The 17,899-nt window shown below is 35.4% G+C and overlaps 1 protein-coding gene across 3 annotated transcripts in view; it reads right to left on the bottom strand.

Annotated features, from left to right (window-relative positions):
• Positions 1-1,994: 1,994 nt before the first annotated feature.
• AZIN1 (antizyme inhibitor 1) overlaps positions 1,995-17,899 on the bottom strand; it is a 33,431-nt gene continuing 17,526 nt past the window's right edge. For 2 of the 3 annotated variants that reach the window (NM_001301744.1, NM_001291518.1), the window contains 10 exon segments: positions 2,980-4,253; positions 4,467-4,681; positions 5,034-5,149; positions 9,800-9,962; positions 10,580-10,654; positions 11,061-11,142; positions 12,094-12,228; positions 13,978-14,150; positions 14,542-14,715; positions 17,058-17,254. In NM_001301744.1, the coding sequence (NP_001288673.1) occupies positions 4,142-4,253; positions 4,467-4,681; positions 5,034-5,149; positions 9,800-9,962; positions 10,580-10,654; positions 11,061-11,142; positions 12,094-12,228; positions 13,978-14,150; positions 14,542-14,715; positions 17,058-17,159 (1,347 nt within the window). In that variant the 5' untranslated portion in view covers positions 17,160-17,254 and the 3' untranslated portion in view covers positions 2,980-4,141. 3 annotated transcript variants of the gene reach the window in all.

The following is a 17,899-nucleotide window of genomic DNA, read 5'->3' on the forward strand; positions in this document are numbered from 1 at the left end:
TTAGGCCTAAGTCAACACAGATCAAGAAATTCAAGGGTAAGAAAGATGACTCTTACCTGCCCGTTTCATATGCAGAGACAACACAAAGGAGCATGTTGAGTAGATTTAAGACCTCTAAACCACTGCTGTTAAAACAAAACAAAAACAAACTCAGTTTGACCATTCTGTTTCCAATAGACAAAACACAAATCCCTCAACTGTGCAAGGCTGATGTCAGAGTGCCTTTGGAGCCTCGAGTAGTTTGAGAATTATGTAGCTATAATCCTTTCGGGGAGAAGATATGCCTATGATTTAGAAGATGTGTAGCAATCACAATTTGTGTTAAGGAGAAAAAGAAAAGTAGGAACTGTAACTTCAGTCAGAAACCTTTTCAGATTAACTTTAACATCATACATTGCCACAATGCCTTCAAACTTAAAAGTATTTCCCTACCATTTCTATACTTCCCCCACACAACAGAAGTGCTAGAAATAAGTGTCCAATTAATCCTTGACTCAAATTTGATTCCAGTACAAGGCTCCAGAAATCAGATGTAATTTACTTTTGCTATCAAAATGCAACCACTCTTAAAACCTTATCAGCCTCTAGCAAATGCCACTCAAACCAGAAATAAGATTTAATACTTCATGTCATACTTATATTTTGCCTTCAGGATAGACAAAAGAGGAATTAAAATGTTTGGAGGATTTACTGGCAACTTTTCCTTTTTTTTTGCTTTCATGTTGTTTCCTACCAATTTGTCTTTTAAAAAAATTGGTTTATGCTTTTAGACTATAGTGCAAGGTTTTACTAAAAGCAAATCAACTGATAGTAACACACATTTCCAAACCTGAGTCCAATTTGCAAGGCCCAAAGCAGAATGAAGACATGTCTATGTCAGTCATCCTTAAAAGATCAAGCATCAACCACAACTACCATTTCCTTAGTAATAATACCTCTCTAATCCTCACAATGACCTGGCAAGATTATGTTCTATCATTTCTATTTCACAAATAAGGAAACCAAGATCCAGTGCAACCTCCCTGAACGGATATAGTCTGATGATACAGACTTGATACGGATTAATTCACATGACAGGCACTGATCTAAGCACATTACAACTGTTATATCCTCTTAAGTTTACAGTACTTTCATTACTTCCATTTAATCTCTGGGAAAACTGAAGCACAGAAATGTTCTATGACTAGGTTCATGGGAGAATCCAAGCAGACTTGAGTAAAAAAAAAAAAAACAACACAAAAACCCTGTAACTATTACTTGATACCTTGCCTAAAGAATTTAAAACTCAGAGGTTAAAATTTCCTTCTGGGAAAATAACTCTGAATAAGACTTTTATAGCAAGTTATCCAGAGGTAAAGCGTGCAAAGAAAAAGATGTTGTTAAGCACAAGGACACATCTGTTTTTCAAAATTTCCTAAAAAGAAACCAGGAAAATTCCCAAGCCAAAGGAATACCACCCAAATGTGTCCATATATTAAAAAAAAAAAACCCTACTTAGATAGCATCATACTGTCATCACAGGCTTTATAACTAGCATGGTAATCCACTTACTGAGAGTACACTAGAAGAAAAGTAAAGCAAGCACGCATACTTTATTACAATATTGGTCATTTGTGCCAGTCAAATGGCTAAGAACTGTGAGGAAGTAGCAAGTAATTCCTCCACAAGGGAGAAACATTCAATATTTGCATTGAAAACTATCAGTGTGAGGTTTACTTGGAAAAACAATTATTATAGTCTTTTATCAAGTGGAAGTTAAAAATTGTTAGGAGGCTGGTGAATAAATGTGTCTAGGAAAGGTGGTCCTAGAAATATTAGTTCTCACATATTGAACTTCATCAAAACCATCAGTTTCATATATAATTCCCAGCATTACTTTTACCAGATTCAATTTTTCACTCTGTAATAAATAAGAATGCTTGCAAGTTAGCTATACAAGGCTGATATGTAAAATTTCAACTCTATTTCATGATAGAAGTGATCGGAGTAAAATGTGATGCATTAAAAACATTTTATCTGTGTATTCAGAATCACACACAAGTTACATTTACAGTTCAATTTACTATATAGAAATCATTTGGGTTTTATATTTGCAGTTAAATTTTGAACTGAGATTACAATATTGTAAAAAAAAAAAAGATTGTTACATTAATTCAGTACTTTTTCAGCATACCAAATTGAAATACATAGGTTCAAACTTCAGATTTATGGCAAACAATCTTTAAATACAACAGACATCTCTTAAAAGTTATCATTATCATTCACATATGACAATGTGCAACTCTGAGCTGTTCACACAAGAACAGCTCTCCTACAGATGCAGCAAAACTGACATGCCATGAAGCTCAAGGTTGAAAAAGTCAAGCTGAGGACTCAAAAGTTGCACCATTTTTAAAAAGGTTTAGCATTTCTGGACCACAACAAAGCACACATTAAGAAGGTAGAGAACAATTCCTCCTAATTACAGTTAAAAGAAATTGCATGGTAGCTTGGAACTTTGCATAAAACCCCACAATACCTTGGAAAAGCCCAAGGGGAATTAGATAGATGACAATGGATTGGGTCCTACATTTTTTAAATTAATAGAACCCATGATATTCAAATGGGCATTAATCAAATAAAAAAAGTCTTAAGCACCTACTGGTTTAAAAGATTGAAATTTATTAGAGATTCATGATCAATTTCTTCCCACCCTGAAATCAAGGAGTAAAAACCAGCTATTAAGTGCATCCCAAACTTCTCCTATGTAGCACAGGTAGAATTTTCTGCCCATTGGCACCAAAGTGAAGTCACATTTCTTCTTGGCAGACAGAAATTCCACATCTGAACATAGAACAAGTTAGGAAAAAGTGACTGTTTATTACTATTGTGATTCTGAGATCTAGGATTACTAATAAACTAGCAGTGAACAATGCAAATTCCTTGTCAGGTTAATGATGGTACTTCCCCTTCTACAACCACTAAAAAATTTTAGTATTAAAAGAATTAAAAGTAATCACTAAGCTGAACAAGTTGGAGATCATTAACTAAAGGTAAGTATGACTCCAAAAAAAAAAAAAAATCATTGCAACTGAGAAACTGAAGAAAAATGTTTTACCTCCCACCCCACCAACTCTGAATATAGGTGTAGCCCTTCTTTAAGTTTTGTACTCTGTAGAGTTTTCCGCAATTTTATTTCCCTCCCCCAAATTTACTTTATTTAACAGAATCTTCCATTTCAGCCAAAAGATTTGTAATTCAAAGATTTACTAAGGTAGTCTATGCAGCATTCTATCTATACAGAAACACCTATTATTACAATTGGTTTATGCAGGATTAACATTTTTGGTGTTAAAATTGTTAAAATATCATGCTTACTGCACATCAACTCTCCATAATGAATCTAAACTTCACAATGATTTACCAAACATTTTACTTAAATTACTAATTAAATAACTGAAAAATATACTGCGCCAAACCTAAATTGAAATGGGCTATAAAGAAAAATAACCTTCATAACAGTCCATATACACATCTATTTCAAAACTACCTTTGCTAGCTAGCCCCTTTCCCAAGTTTTAGCCTGAAAAAACAGTAAAATCTACACAAAATTTTTATTGCAATCATACAAGGGTTACATTAGGTCAAATACAACGAATACTATGATGCAATTGTACATTTATTAAACTACAGTTCAAAGCACAAATTTACATATTCTAAACACACTAAACGTATCTAATGAAGTCACACTGGTCTTCCACTGACATATGATATATCTGGGTGAAAGACATTAACTTTACAAGACTTTTTAACACGAATCCTTAGTATAAAAACTGTGTACTTGTATGTAAACGATTTAAAGGGGAACCCAATTAATGGGCTTCCATCTCCACTAAGTCATCCATTTTGTTGCATATTTTATTTTAAACGCTTAGGGGTAGGGCAAACTGGCAAGTTTAAATCTGGATACATTATCTAAATCTCCATTACCCCCAATGAATTGTAGTTGAAAGCTGATTTTGTCTGGTCCCAAATAGCTATTACTAATAGTTTTTGCTTCAAGAAAATTAACAGAGAAAGGGTGTTCAAATTTTTCCACACTGGAATGTTGACCAGACAAGTTAACCTGCAATTTCAGATCTAAAGAAGCGTTAATGCCTGTTTAAGCTTCAGTGGGAAAGCTGTCTTCTTGGCTAAGTTGAATGCAAGAAGGCACAAAGAAGAAGTTCTTCATCATTGTGTCTGAAGTAATTCCAGCATCTTGCATCTCATACCTATGTAAAAGGAAATAAACAAAATTCTATATTTTAGCACAAAGACCAAATAACAAATGGATAACAAAATAGGACTACAACATACCCAGTCTTCCAATAACCCTTAGATTATCATTTTTATTAGTCATAAATTATGCATTCATTACAGAATTAAAGTTATTAGCAAATTGAAAATATCCCATCTGCTTTAAAACAAAATCAACACTACCTTACCAATCACTAAATGACATCATGTAATAAACAGCTGGTCTCCGAAAATCATTAAAAGCAGACGGTTCATGGAGAGAATCTGCTCCCATATTATCAAAGATAAGCCAATCTCCCACATTCAGCTCAGGAAGAAGACAGCTTTCCACAATTTGATCAAGCTCATCACAGGATGGACCCCAAAGGCTGCTTGTAAACAGAGGCTCATCTTTCTTGTATTTCTGTAGGAAAGGAAAAACCTTTTTAAAAATTAAATTTTTACTCATACACATGTATAAAATAAATTTGCAGGTGGGTAAAAAGCATTTTTCACTGTCTCAGATCTAATGTGCCCATATTATGGGTGGAAGAAAGACCAAGAGCCAGGAGCAGTGGTGTTCCCAGGCCTCCTTAAGCCTCAGTGGTAACATAAACTCCACCTGAAGGCAGCAGGCAAAAGGGACTCAGCCAGAGGAATGTAAATCCTCATAAAAAAAAGGAATTTCTCCCCATCCTAAACTATCTCTCTCCTCAAAATAACTCAGTTTATAAACTGCTAAATGTATATGATATTATTTGTAGTACACAACTTGCCTTGTGAACCTCTGGAATGGTATTTAAATCCTCTGACAATTTACTTGCAAAAGAACCATAAACACCATCATTCATGTAATACATAAAGGCTGGTTCATCACTTCCACTTTTTCCTACTGAAATAAAACAGGAAAGGGTAAGATAAATTTATAGTAATATGTTTAATATGTAATTAGAAAATGTACCAGGCCTATCAAACAGATTCAGTTAATGCAGCATAAACAAGTTTTCAAATATCTTAAAACATTTAAGTTAACTAAAAGACTGATATATATACTGACATACTTCTGAACAAAACTCTCAGCCTAAAGATCTAAAGGCATTTTATACATTACCACTGGGAGGGTAAAATGGTAACAACCATTATGAAAAAGTTTGGTATTATATTAACAATTAAATAATATGTTAAACAAACACCTAACTCTATGACTCAGCAATTCTTATTTACCCAAGAGAAAAGGAGGGAAAAAAAATAGTTCACAAGACAGTGACATGTACAAGAATGTTTGTAGCAGCTTCATTTGTAATAGCCAGCAAATGGAGGCAACCTAGATGTTCATCAACAAGAGAATTGATAGATTGCATATTCACACAGTGGAATACTACTTAAAAATAAACATGAAACGTGGATCAATGTCACATTATGATGAGCTGCCTTATCACACACAAAAATGTATGTACCATAAGATTCCATTTATGATGCAAGGACAGGCACCACTAGTCTACGGTGGAAAAAAAAATTAGAATAGCGAGATCTGATAGGGGGATGGAAAAGGGGTACAAAATTTAATCAGAAATTTCTAAGATTATGAAATAATGAGAATGCACACCATTATCAACTCGTTGAATTATACACTGGATTTGGAAGTATCAGTATAAACTCATGGTTTTTAACATATAGACAAATGTATGTGTATATTTATACATATATAGACACCCATATCTACTTCCTAACTGTCCAGTGAGAAAATGTAGAAGCAAAGGCAGTCCTGTAGCCATGAATATATCCCATACTCAGTTCTTAGTTTTTCAAAATATCAAAATGAATCTGGGTTCCCTGGAGAAATTCTTTATTTCAGGACTGAAGCAGGCAAAGTTTAAGATGAGCCTGGAATAACCTTCTGTGCCAGAAAATAAATAAGTGCTCAAAGAATAACAGGGACATGGGAAGCAAACGTGGCTCAACTGATGGAGCATCCGCCTACCATATGGAGGGTCCAGCGTTCGATCCCCAGGGCCTCCTGACCTGTGTGGTGAGCTGGCCCATGCGCAGTATTGCCACTCTCAAGGAGAGTGCTATGCTACCCAGGGGTGCCCCCGTGTAGGGGTGCCCCAGGCACAAGGAGTGCACACCGCAAGGAGAGCCACCTTGTGTGAAAAAAGTGCAGCCTGCCCAGGAATGGCACTGCATACACGGAGAACTGATGCAGTAAGATGATGCAACAAAAAGAGACGCAGTTACCTGGCGTCGCCTGATAATGCAAGCGGATGCAGAAGAACACACAGCAAATGGACATACAGAGCAGACAACGGAGAAGGGGACAGAAATAAAATAAATCTTAGAAAAAAAAAATAGTGACATGTCAAGAAGACCCATTTAGCCAACTCTGGGACCGTATAAGCATTAAAATACAAACAATGAGAGTAATAGATTATAATCCTATTGAATATCTACTACTGAAAATGGATAGGATACAAATCTGGTAAGAAAGGTTAATTTACATAACCTCAATGTATCCTCCCACTTCAAAATGAAAGCCTTACTTAAAGTGATCAAACTAGCACCACTTGTGGAGTTTATCTTTTTGCAGTAATGAAATTTTTCTAAAATTCTTGAGATGATGAATGTACAACAATGTGATTATACTAAAAGCCACTAAGTATATACTTTGGATAGAACAGCCAGAGACAGCTATGTACAGTGGGGGAAACATAGAGAAACTGAGAGGTGATGAATTTTTTTAAAAAAATTATTATTGAAATAATGAAAATGAAAATACTCTAATAATGACCGAAGTCATGAATGCACAACTATGTGATTATAAGAAATCCACTGATTGTACACTTTGGATGAATTTGTACACTTTGGATGAATTGTATATTTACTAATATGTATCAATAAAATTGATTTGTTAAAAATAAAAGAATAACTAGCACCACTAACACTGGAATAAACAGGTGTCATATACTTCCTGATACGATGTATCAAGAAGAGTAGAATGCCACACCAGTATGCCTGCCAAAAATGCAAAACCTGAATCTAATCATGAGGAAATACCAAACAAACCCAAACTGAGGGACATTCTATAAAATGTCCACTGTTCAAAAATACTGAAATAAAGAAATACAAATCCAAGCTGAATAACATTTTCCAAATTAAAGGAGACATGACAATTAAATGCAATGTGTGGGAAGCAGACTTGGCCCAATGGATAGGGTGTCCGCCTACTATATGGGAGGTCCGCAGTTCAAACCCCGGGTCTCCTTGACCCGCGTGGAGCTGGCCCACGCGCAGTGCTGATGCGCGCAAGGACTGCTGTGCCACGCAGGGGTGTCCCCCACATAGGGGAGCCCCGTGTGCAAGGAATGCACCCCGTAAGGAGAGCCGCCCAGCGTGAAAGAAAGTGCAGCCTGCCCAGGAATGGTGCAACCCACACGGAGAGCTGACACAACAAGACAACGTAACAAAAAGAAACACAGATTCCCGGTGCCACTGATAAGGAAAGAAGCGGTCACAGAAGAACACACAGCGAATGGACACAGAGAACAGACAACTGGGGGGGGGGAGGAGGAGGGGAGAGAAATAAATAAAAAATAAATCTTTATTTAAAAAAAAAAAGCAGCAATGTGTGGTCCTGAATTAGATTCTAAATAAGGAAAAATGAAAAAGCTATAAAGGTCAATATTGGGAAAATGGACAACTTCCCAACTGACTATGGATCAGATAAAAGTATTCTACCCATATTAAATTGCCTGATTTTTATAACTATAATACTTTACATCCTTGTTCTAGGGAAATACAACTAAAACATTACAGTATGTCCAACCTACTCTCAAATGGTTCAGGAAAAATTTGAAATTGTATAGAGAATAAAGCAAATGGGGCAAAATGAAAACAGTTAAGAGAATCTAGGTAAGAGGTATATGGAAGTTCCTTATGTAAGAAATTATGAAGTTCAAAAGAAAAAAATCTATTATTCTCACATATTTAAGCAGAAAAACTAAAGGAAATAACAGTCTTAATGGAGCATTAACAATATATCCTACACTTTTGTGTTTTAAAGAGAAACTGATCAACAAGAAAAACTGTCAAGTGACTTTTTGTTGGCTTAACTAGAGATAGATAAAGGATGAAAAGTGGGGAACTAGTTTTGGCCCTTCTTTTGTAACGAAGTACAGGGCAGATTTTGTGACCCATATGAGTAAGAGGAACATGATATCAAAACAGACCAGTAGTGGAAAGCAGAAGTGGCTCAACTGACAGAGCATCCGTCTACCGTATGGAGTGTTCAGGGTTCTATCCCCAGGGCCTCCTGAGCTGGCACACGTGCGGTGCCCTGCAGGGATGCCCCCCACACAAGGAGCACGCCCTGTAAGGAGAGCCGCCCCACATGAAAAAAGCACAGCCCGCCCAGGAGTGGCACCGCACACACAAAGAGCTGATGCAGCAAGATGATGCAACAGAAAAGAGACCCAGTTTCCCAGTGCTGCCAGATAATGCAAGCAAATGCAGAAGAACACACAGTGAATGGACACAGAGAGCAGACAATGGGGGGGAAGGGGAGAGAAATAAATAAAATACATCTTTAAAAAAAATAAAAATAATAAAGATGGCCTAGTTAAGGGGAGAAAATATTTTTAAAAAAACAAAAAAAAAAACCAGACCAGTAGTGGGAGCAGATGCAGCTCAAGAAATTGAGCACCTGCTTATCACACTGAAGGTCCCAGGTACAGTCCCCAGTGCCTCCTTAAAAAAAGGAAAACAAATAAGCAAACAAACAAAAAACCCAACTCAGGGGAGCAGATATGGCTTAGTGGTTGAGTGCCAGCTTCCTGCATATGAGGTTCTGGGTTCAGTCCCCAGCTCAAGTCCGTCAAAAAAAAAAAAAAATAGCATTTAATGAGGGAAGAAAATCAATTACCTCTGGAAGTTTATCTAAAATATCAGCCCAAGAGAGCTCGATTCTGGAAATCTTTTTTTTTTTTTAAGATTTATTTACTTTTTATTTCTTTCTCTCCCCTTTCCTCCCCTGTTGTCTGCTCTCTGTGTCCATTTGCTGAGTGTTCTGTGTCCGCTTGCATTCTCGGTGACACCAGGAATATGTGTCTTTTCGTTGCGTCATCTTGCTGTGTCAGCTCTCCGTGTGTGCGGTGCCACTCCTGGGTAGGCTGTGCTTTTTTCACAAGGGGTGGCTCTCCTTGCAGGGCGCACTCCTTGAACAAGGGCTCCCCCATACAGGGGGCGCCCCTGCGTGGCACAGCACTCCTTGCATGCAGCAGCTCTGCGCATGGGCCAGCCCTCCACTGGGTCAGGAGACCCTGGGGATCGAATCCTGGACCCTCCATATGGTAGGCGGATACTCTATCAGTTGAGCCAAGTCCGCTTCCCTGGACTCAGGAAGTATTATGGAGTGGGACCTGGCTGAAGACCACCCACGAGAGTACCAACCCATGAAATGGCTTATAGCATACTTCACCCAAGTTGTATCTGCAGACTAATTGTAATTATTTCCTAACAAAAAGGAACTATAAACTTTGTAACTTACCTCCAGAGGAAAATTTAACATTTTCAACAACTTTCTTTGCAATGATATTAACTGCAAGTGTAAATGCAGAAGACACATAGTAGCTTCCAGGTTCTGAAATTATCTTAATACCAGATCCTTCAGGAAAGTAGATATCCAACAAAGGGCTGATAACATGATTAACCTAAGGATTTATTGGACAGAATACTGGATTAGATAATTCACAATATTGGATTAGATAAGTCCCACAATATTGATAAAGATATTCATAGCTATAAATAAGTTTTTCTAGAATTAAGATATCTCAATTACAGACTACAAAGTTTAGCTATTTAGCAGTTACCTTCAAGCTTGTAAGTCAGTATATTTCCTACCAGAATGACATTAAAAAAAAAAAAAGTAACTCCAATGGTGATAATTTTTAAGTCATTTTTTCTATATTCAATCTCGCCAAACAACCATAATATACAAAATTACAAATGGATGAAAGTTTCTAATTATTACAGCGTAAGAGGAGGACAGAATAGGAAAGTAAAGAGTGACATACATCTAGACATAAGAAATACAACTAAAATCGAATTTTTTTCATGATAGTTAAATTACACGGTTCAAATTAAACTTTTCAAAGCTTTCTAGGTCTCTTCATTGTCTATTTTCTTAAAATGAAATTTTAAGCAGAAGTTATAGATTTAGTTTCTGCCCACCCATGTTTATTCTCGTCAAGAAAACCCTAGTCTACACATCCATCACAAAGCAGCAGATAGATGATCCCAGTGTGTCTGTCCATTAACAAAGTTTTACCTCTTCCAACTGAAATTCAGTTCCTGTGAAGCCTCCACCAATGTCTAACATGTTCATCTTGAAGCCAAATTCTCCCTAGAGATAAAAAATACTTTTGTTTTTCCAAACTAATGGATATAGGGACATTTCAAATCCCTCCTCTCCTGGGGATAAAAATAATATCTTACTAATCTTACTGAAAGATAAGGAAATTCTTGGGTTTTTATGAACAGAAACAGCCTATATCAATGTTATATACTTTCTGCATTACTTTTGAATTGAGTTATGCTTATTGTCTCCCTAATCTTGTCTGTACTGTCTTTTAGACATATGTAAACTAATGATTACTTCACACCTCACCCACTGCATGGAACTTTGAATGTGTAGTAGTATAGGAAATAAGGTATGTGTCTATTAGGTATAATGTAAGTAACTCACAGGGGTAAAAATCTTATATCTTAACACTGAATTTTAAATACCAAAAATAATTTTAAAAACTTACAGCCATGTCAAACACACATCGAGCATCAGATAGAGCATGTACATATATTTGAGATACTTTGCAAGCACTTGAAACATGAAATCTGAAAGAAAGAGAGCGATTTTAAAGCAGCAAGTTTTAGATACCCTCCTTATAATTCCTATCATCAAATTGTCATCCGAAGTATTCACATTAATCATGTTTGAAGTGTTAGAAGCATGAGTCTCCAGTTATTCAAGTCACAAAACCAGTTTTTAGAAAAGGTAATATTTAGGTAATACTGTAATTCTATGAACAAAAAGTTAAATGAGTCCCCAGGTATGTTACATGGCTATGAGACATGATTCTTCAACATCTCATGTACTTTACTTCATGGTAAAGTAACAAGCATGCATTGCCAATAAAATTGGACCACAAAATATGTAATCTGAATATTCAATGTGTTCTTATAGAATAAAAAATCTTGTCTATTTTGAAATAAATTGATTCAGACACTGATACAGCTGTGTATTAGTGATATTCTTACTTACAGCCCATGTACTTATCCAAAGATTCAGAATAGACTAACCCTAACTAAAACATGGGTCTGTATCCTGATAATGGCAGTGGTTACATGCCACTTAGCTTTACATGTACTAAAATTGATAGAACTGTACACCCCAAAAAAATCAATCTTACTGTATGTTAAAAGATTAAAAAAAAAACAAAACTCAAATGTCAACACTGCACTTAAGGTAGAATTTTCTCTGGGTCTTGATTTCCCCACCTAAGATCAAGAAGATAATACACAGTCTAACTCCAATTTAAAAGATAATTTAAATTTTTCAGCTCTAATCTAGGAGAAATATATTCACTGTTTTGTCCTTCTATTAAGGGGTGGGGGATATAAAGGGGAAAAACAGTACTGTGGATATGTTTTTCCTAAAGAAACAAAGAAATATTTAAAAACTGAAAGAGAAGCCAAATCTATTAAATTTCATATAAATAATCTTAAATCAATATCCAGTAAAACAAAGATTATAATCGTAAGATGAAGTTTAAAACAAATACTCACTTAACCCCAGTTATTTGGACATCAAGTTCCTTTGCACATTCCAAGAGATGCCTACAGTTCTTCAGTGTAGTGCCAAACTTCATGTTACCCTCTTCACCTCCACTATTATCTTCTGTTGCAATATGTAGTAAGACCCTAAGAGAAGGGGAAGATGATTGGGGCAGAGTTGGTTTACATCATCATCAGCACATGTGAAGCCTGAAGATTGTAGGAAGTATGTTGATTATGTTGCCAGTGCTCCCAATCCAGCGACGGATGAATCAAGTGAACCTAATGAAAAACAATCCTGTACAGAGAAAAAACTAGCAATTAGGGCCTAAAGAATGAAGCTTACAAGGATGGGAATTTGGAAAATGCAGCAAGTTAAGACTCTGTTGTAGCAGCAAGAGTCAGTTGGGCTCTGTAATGAAAGACATTACTTTCAAATGAAGTCCATCAGTTCATAAATCCACCTAGAAAGACTAAATTGAATAGCAATGCCATCATCACTGTCTATCAGGGTTTTTAAATGTCTTCAAATTTCCCAAGTTGTTGTAGCTGGCCATCTCTCTCTCTGTCCCTTATTCTGAACATTACCATTAATCTCTTCCCTTCAAATAGGTTTCTAATGGGGCGGGGAGAGAGAAGGGAAACTTTGAGTTATTTTATGTGTCTAAATAGCAGCTTTCTAGACTATGGATTCAAATCCATTTGGTATTTCCTTACTAACCATGACAAAAAAGACAAATGGTCAAAACTGACTAAATTTCTCAATTATCAGGAGACCTAGTAATTTCAATCCACTAAAAAGTACAAATATACATACGTTGATTTTTAAACTTTTCTCAAGGAAATCCTGATAAATGACTAATAATCAGATAGCTAGTCATCTGATAAAAGCAAAATTATTCAACCTAAGGGTAGACAGAATCAGCTCTATCAATGTATCATTCAGTTTACAAACTAACACAGTAAGCATCCTAAAAACCAGAGCTTGTCTTCAGAAAGGTACAAAGTAGGAAATTTCTTTAGAAGAGGTAAGTGCTTTCCCTACAATTTTCCTACAAAGGCCCTTATCCAGACAAAAGCCTTTTGGGTAATCAAAATCAGCCAGTATACCTTTCTATAAATATCAGCAAAGTCAATAATGAAATTAGACATGGAAAATATAGATATGAACCAGATTTTAGGGAACCCGTGACATACGCAGTAAGTCACTGACATAAATCATTTTGTACTAACAATATACATATCAAATCCCCTCTTGATGTACCAGTTCATGACATCATTCATTGATTTTGCCTTAAAACTTTATGCTTTTAAAAAGTAAATTTTTAAATAAAAACTTCTCTTAGATCCATGCAAATACGAGTAAAAAACTCATTTTCATTTGAGTGGGGGGGGGGGGGGGAAACCAAATTGCTATTTTCCTGCTCTAGGAGTAATGTATGGATCTTAAATAAATCTCTCCAATATATTAGGCTCCTAAGATATTGTCACAAAGGACTATTCAAAGAACTACAACCAAGGATGGATTAAACCCTCAGCTAACCAAAACAACTTCTTTCCAACATGTCAAATAAGAAGGCTAATTAATTATGAAAATATGACTGTGGTTCTAATTTTATACCACCACAATTTAAATTAAAGATTACAAGATCATTATTCTCAACTGCCTTTACCTCATCCCAACTCCATATAAAGGATTAAAAATAGAAGGCAATAAAATGATACTAGCATTTTTCATATAGAACTTCAAAAAACATAACCACTGTTCTACTATAAATGCCCCTTCTTCCCAGGCTAAAGACAACCCAATTCCTGAGAAGGGGGAATTAACAAATACAAGCTTTAAAAAAAAAAAGAGTAAGGGGGAATATTCTATGTGCTTAGGTTTATACTTACTTGGCATTTGGATGATTACGTGCAATTTTCTTCAATTCAATTTCACTGTCACATGTCATGACATTCACTCCAATTTTTGCTGCATATTTTATCTGAGATACTTGCTTGCATGGACTTATATAAATAATGTTTTCTGGAGAAACACCCAATTCTTGCACTAAAACCATTTCACTCTGTGAAAATATATTATCAAAGGTTTCACCTAGCAGGCAAATTTCTATTACTTTTCATTCATTACTATGTTACATTTTGTTATTTTTTATTAAATTTAAATTGCATGAAGTTAAGATCATACATAACGTCACAGTTCTGATTCTGCTAATGTTTACTATTCTGTGGTAAAAACCTTATTAAGAGTTTTTTAAAAAGATTATTTTAAGAGCGTACCACCAGAGAAATGACATAATTCAAAATATTATTTTGTCAATCAGTACACTTGAAAAGTTTGCAAATTTCCAATATTAAACCACAAATGTAAACAATTCTTTAAAATCCCTACCCAAAAGTCAAACTTCTTTACAGCTGTTCTACTCCTGTGGGTAACTGATAATGCAAAATACTTACTTTACTGGAGCAAGCAAATCCAGTTCCAAGAGCTGCCAAAATCTCAATTACAGCTGGAGTGGAGTTGCACTTTACTGTGTAGAATGGCTTTATCTGAGACACTACATTTTGCCACTGACTGTGCTTCTTCACAATTTTTCCAAGATCTCCCACAAAAAATGCATTTTTTCCTGTCTATTATGGTGATGGGGAAAAAAAAAAAAAAGAGTATGATCAAAGGGCTACTTTTTCTTCCCCAAACGAGCCAAGATATACATTATATATACTATTTAAAAATAATTACTTAAGATCTAAGTAAACTAAACAAGAATTTAAAGATATTTGTTTCTTTTTAAACTTGATTTTTCACTGTGTTATGCTCTAGCATTCAAAACAATCTCTCCTTTAAATTTTGTGTTGTTTTGTTTTAAATAAAATTTATTGTGGCTTTCTATTTCAGAATCAACTGCTTCAATTTCACTTTTCTGACAATTGAGGCGTGGAGACCTATTTCTTCCCATGCTGCCTATTCCATCCTTTTAAAATAAACCTACTTTGGCAGTTCAGGATATAATTTCCTAATACAGTAAGTAGAAACAGGAATGATAAAACAAACTACAGATCTCCAATATAAACTGCAACTAAAGAGAAGATGGTAAAACAAGAGAAACTTCACTGGGAACCCATTTTTTATTAACCTTTCTTTTTTTTTTAAAGTTATGGGTTTACAGAAAAATCATGCAGAAAACAGAGTTCCCATATACTCCCCTCACATATACAGTTATCCCTGTGATTAACACTTTACTCTGGTACCTTTGTTATAATTGATGAACACTGTTTTAAATACTCTATTAACTACAGTCACAGTTTACATTAAGGAGAACCAATTTTTAAGAAGACAAAATTGCTATTTATGTGCATAGAGATGGAAAATTAGAAAACAAAAATAACAGAGGTATAACAAATACCAAATAAACCTGAATAAGAATACTCTTCCTTCAAAAGTAATTAGGTTGTGACTATTTTAGGACTAGACACTATGTATGCATAAGAGCATAAATTACTCTAACGTTAGACAGCAGACAGATTAATCTTATTAGCATGTACAACATTCAAATATTTGAAAAGCTAGGAAAACAATTTTACTGTTTTCTGGTCTTTAATGCACACTATGTGAAAATGGTACATTATAGGTACACATTGCCCAGTAGATGGACATGAATGGAAATCGTGAGTATGTGTGTCAGATTTGGGACAGATGTATTTATTAAGTTAGCCATGTCATGCCTGGTGTCTGGAGAATTTTCTTATTTTAATTGGAAAAAAAATATTTATAGCAATTATGGGTACCAGCAAGAGAAGTAGAATAAAAAAAAAAAAGTATTCAGTTTCCCTTATCTTAGGCAAGATGTAAACCTGAAAATTCTCAGTAGACAATGAAAAACCAATGAATTTGGAGAGCAAGGAAGCTTTGTGTTTAACGAATATTCAACAAGATTTTAACAGGCTTGGGGAAAAACAAAATCAAAATGGAAAAAGGGAGATCAGTTAGGAGAGGTCACTGTAAAGTCATATACAAAAGTAGACTAAGATAATGTAATCAAAGAGGGGATGGATACAAGGATCGAGGAAAAAAAGATCAATGGAATGCTGTTGGATAAGGGAGGACAAATAAAGGTGGACTCAGTGACTCAGAATAAACAGAAGTAAGCCATTTATGAGCCATACAATTAGATAAGGTTGCTAGAGCAAAGAATCTAGTTTAGGACTAACTTTCACCAAATGTTATTCAACATTAGAGAAGACATTAGGATGTAGGGACAAGAAAGATGATGAATGGACTATTTTAAAGTTGTATCTTTTTATCCAGGACAAGAGTGTTGCAAAAGTCAGAAGAGGAATGTTAAAGGACTAAGAGAAAGGTCACCATACTTTGACCAGGAGCTTCCTGGTGACATAACTGCAGAATGGCCTGGCAGGAATAGGTTGAGAAAAGGGACAGTTAAGTGTCACTATTTTTTCACGAAATCTGATGGCAGAGGAAGAGAGAAATACAAGGAAGATCAAGAGAGAGAAAAAGGTTTTGATACCCTATTACTAAACATGAGTAACATGAAAAAAATTTCAACAAAATTGAGGAATATAGGAAATAAGTTCCAATAAAGAAACAAATTTATCAGTAAGTAAATAAAGAAAATAATTCTACCAATAAGTCAGAAACAAAAATAAATGACCTTAAGTAGCAGTTACTATAGTTCTTCTACGGAAGTTCATTTCTGGGGTGTTTTCATCAACTGAGACTAAGCAGTTAGTACAAACGCTCAGTCAACATAGACAATCAAGATTATCTGAAAGTAAAATAATAATAAAGGGCTGTGGGGAAGCATTAATGAGCTAGAAAACACCACCACTCAAGAGGACTGGCAATGGGGAGTGTGTGGTGGTGTTTGTCAGAACCTGGAGAAGTTAAAGAATCAATACCTTAGAATTTGGAAAATTATAGACCCTATTTGAGAAATGTGAGATAGTACACTTACCAGGGTATGTTCATAAACATAGTTATCAATAACATTTCCAAGGTTTGTTCCTTCATCCAACAGGCCAACGGAGTAGTTTGCATCATCAATAAATCCTTTCATCTCAGCCGTATTCCACAAAGCCGAAAGTCATAAACCAGGAAAAACAAGAGACGGGCCACCAAGCCTATGTCTGGGTCCTTAGAATATGCAACAAACTGTCGAAAGAGAAGTTTTATCAAATAAGTTCAATATAATGTAATTTTTTGAGACAGTAACCCGCACAGGCGTACCACACACTATAACCCTATATGGTTACCTTATTTACAGAGTTGTAGACCCAAGTGTTGTCATTCATATCTTGTTTTTTCCATAACAATTAAGACTCATTTTAAGGAAAGTTAGTAGATCAGTATTTTCACACACACACAAAAACAAATATAGTCTGAACTTTACAAAATAAGGCCACAAGGTACTGCAGAAGTCTTCTAAACACAATTTTGTTATTTTGTCACAGAACAGGTAAAAGTTGAGTAACTGGAATGGGTAGGGGTGAAGGGAGGCCTAAGAAGAAAATCTATAGCTTTGATGCAGACTACCTAGGTTTCACCTCAAGCAGAAATGAAGCTAGCTACACCAAGTTAGCAATATAGGTCTGAGACGATTGGTGAAAATGTTACCCTCGTCCTGGCTGAGTCTTTTAGTAGCTGTGCTACTAGAAAAGTTCTAGGAAAGTTGATTTCTCTAGACCTCAGTTAATTAACTATATTAACTACTTCCTCAAAGAGTGTTTTTTAGAAAAGGTTTAACATATGAATGAAAACTTGTTTACGTTATAAACAGCCGCTTAAGGGTGTCAGCTA

Source organism: Dasypus novemcinctus, chromosome 14, assembly GCF_030445035.2.
Source record: "Dasypus novemcinctus isolate mDasNov1 chromosome 14, mDasNov1.1.hap2, whole genome shotgun sequence".
Lineage (NCBI taxonomy): Eukaryota > Metazoa > Chordata > Mammalia > Cingulata > Dasypodidae > Dasypus > Dasypus novemcinctus.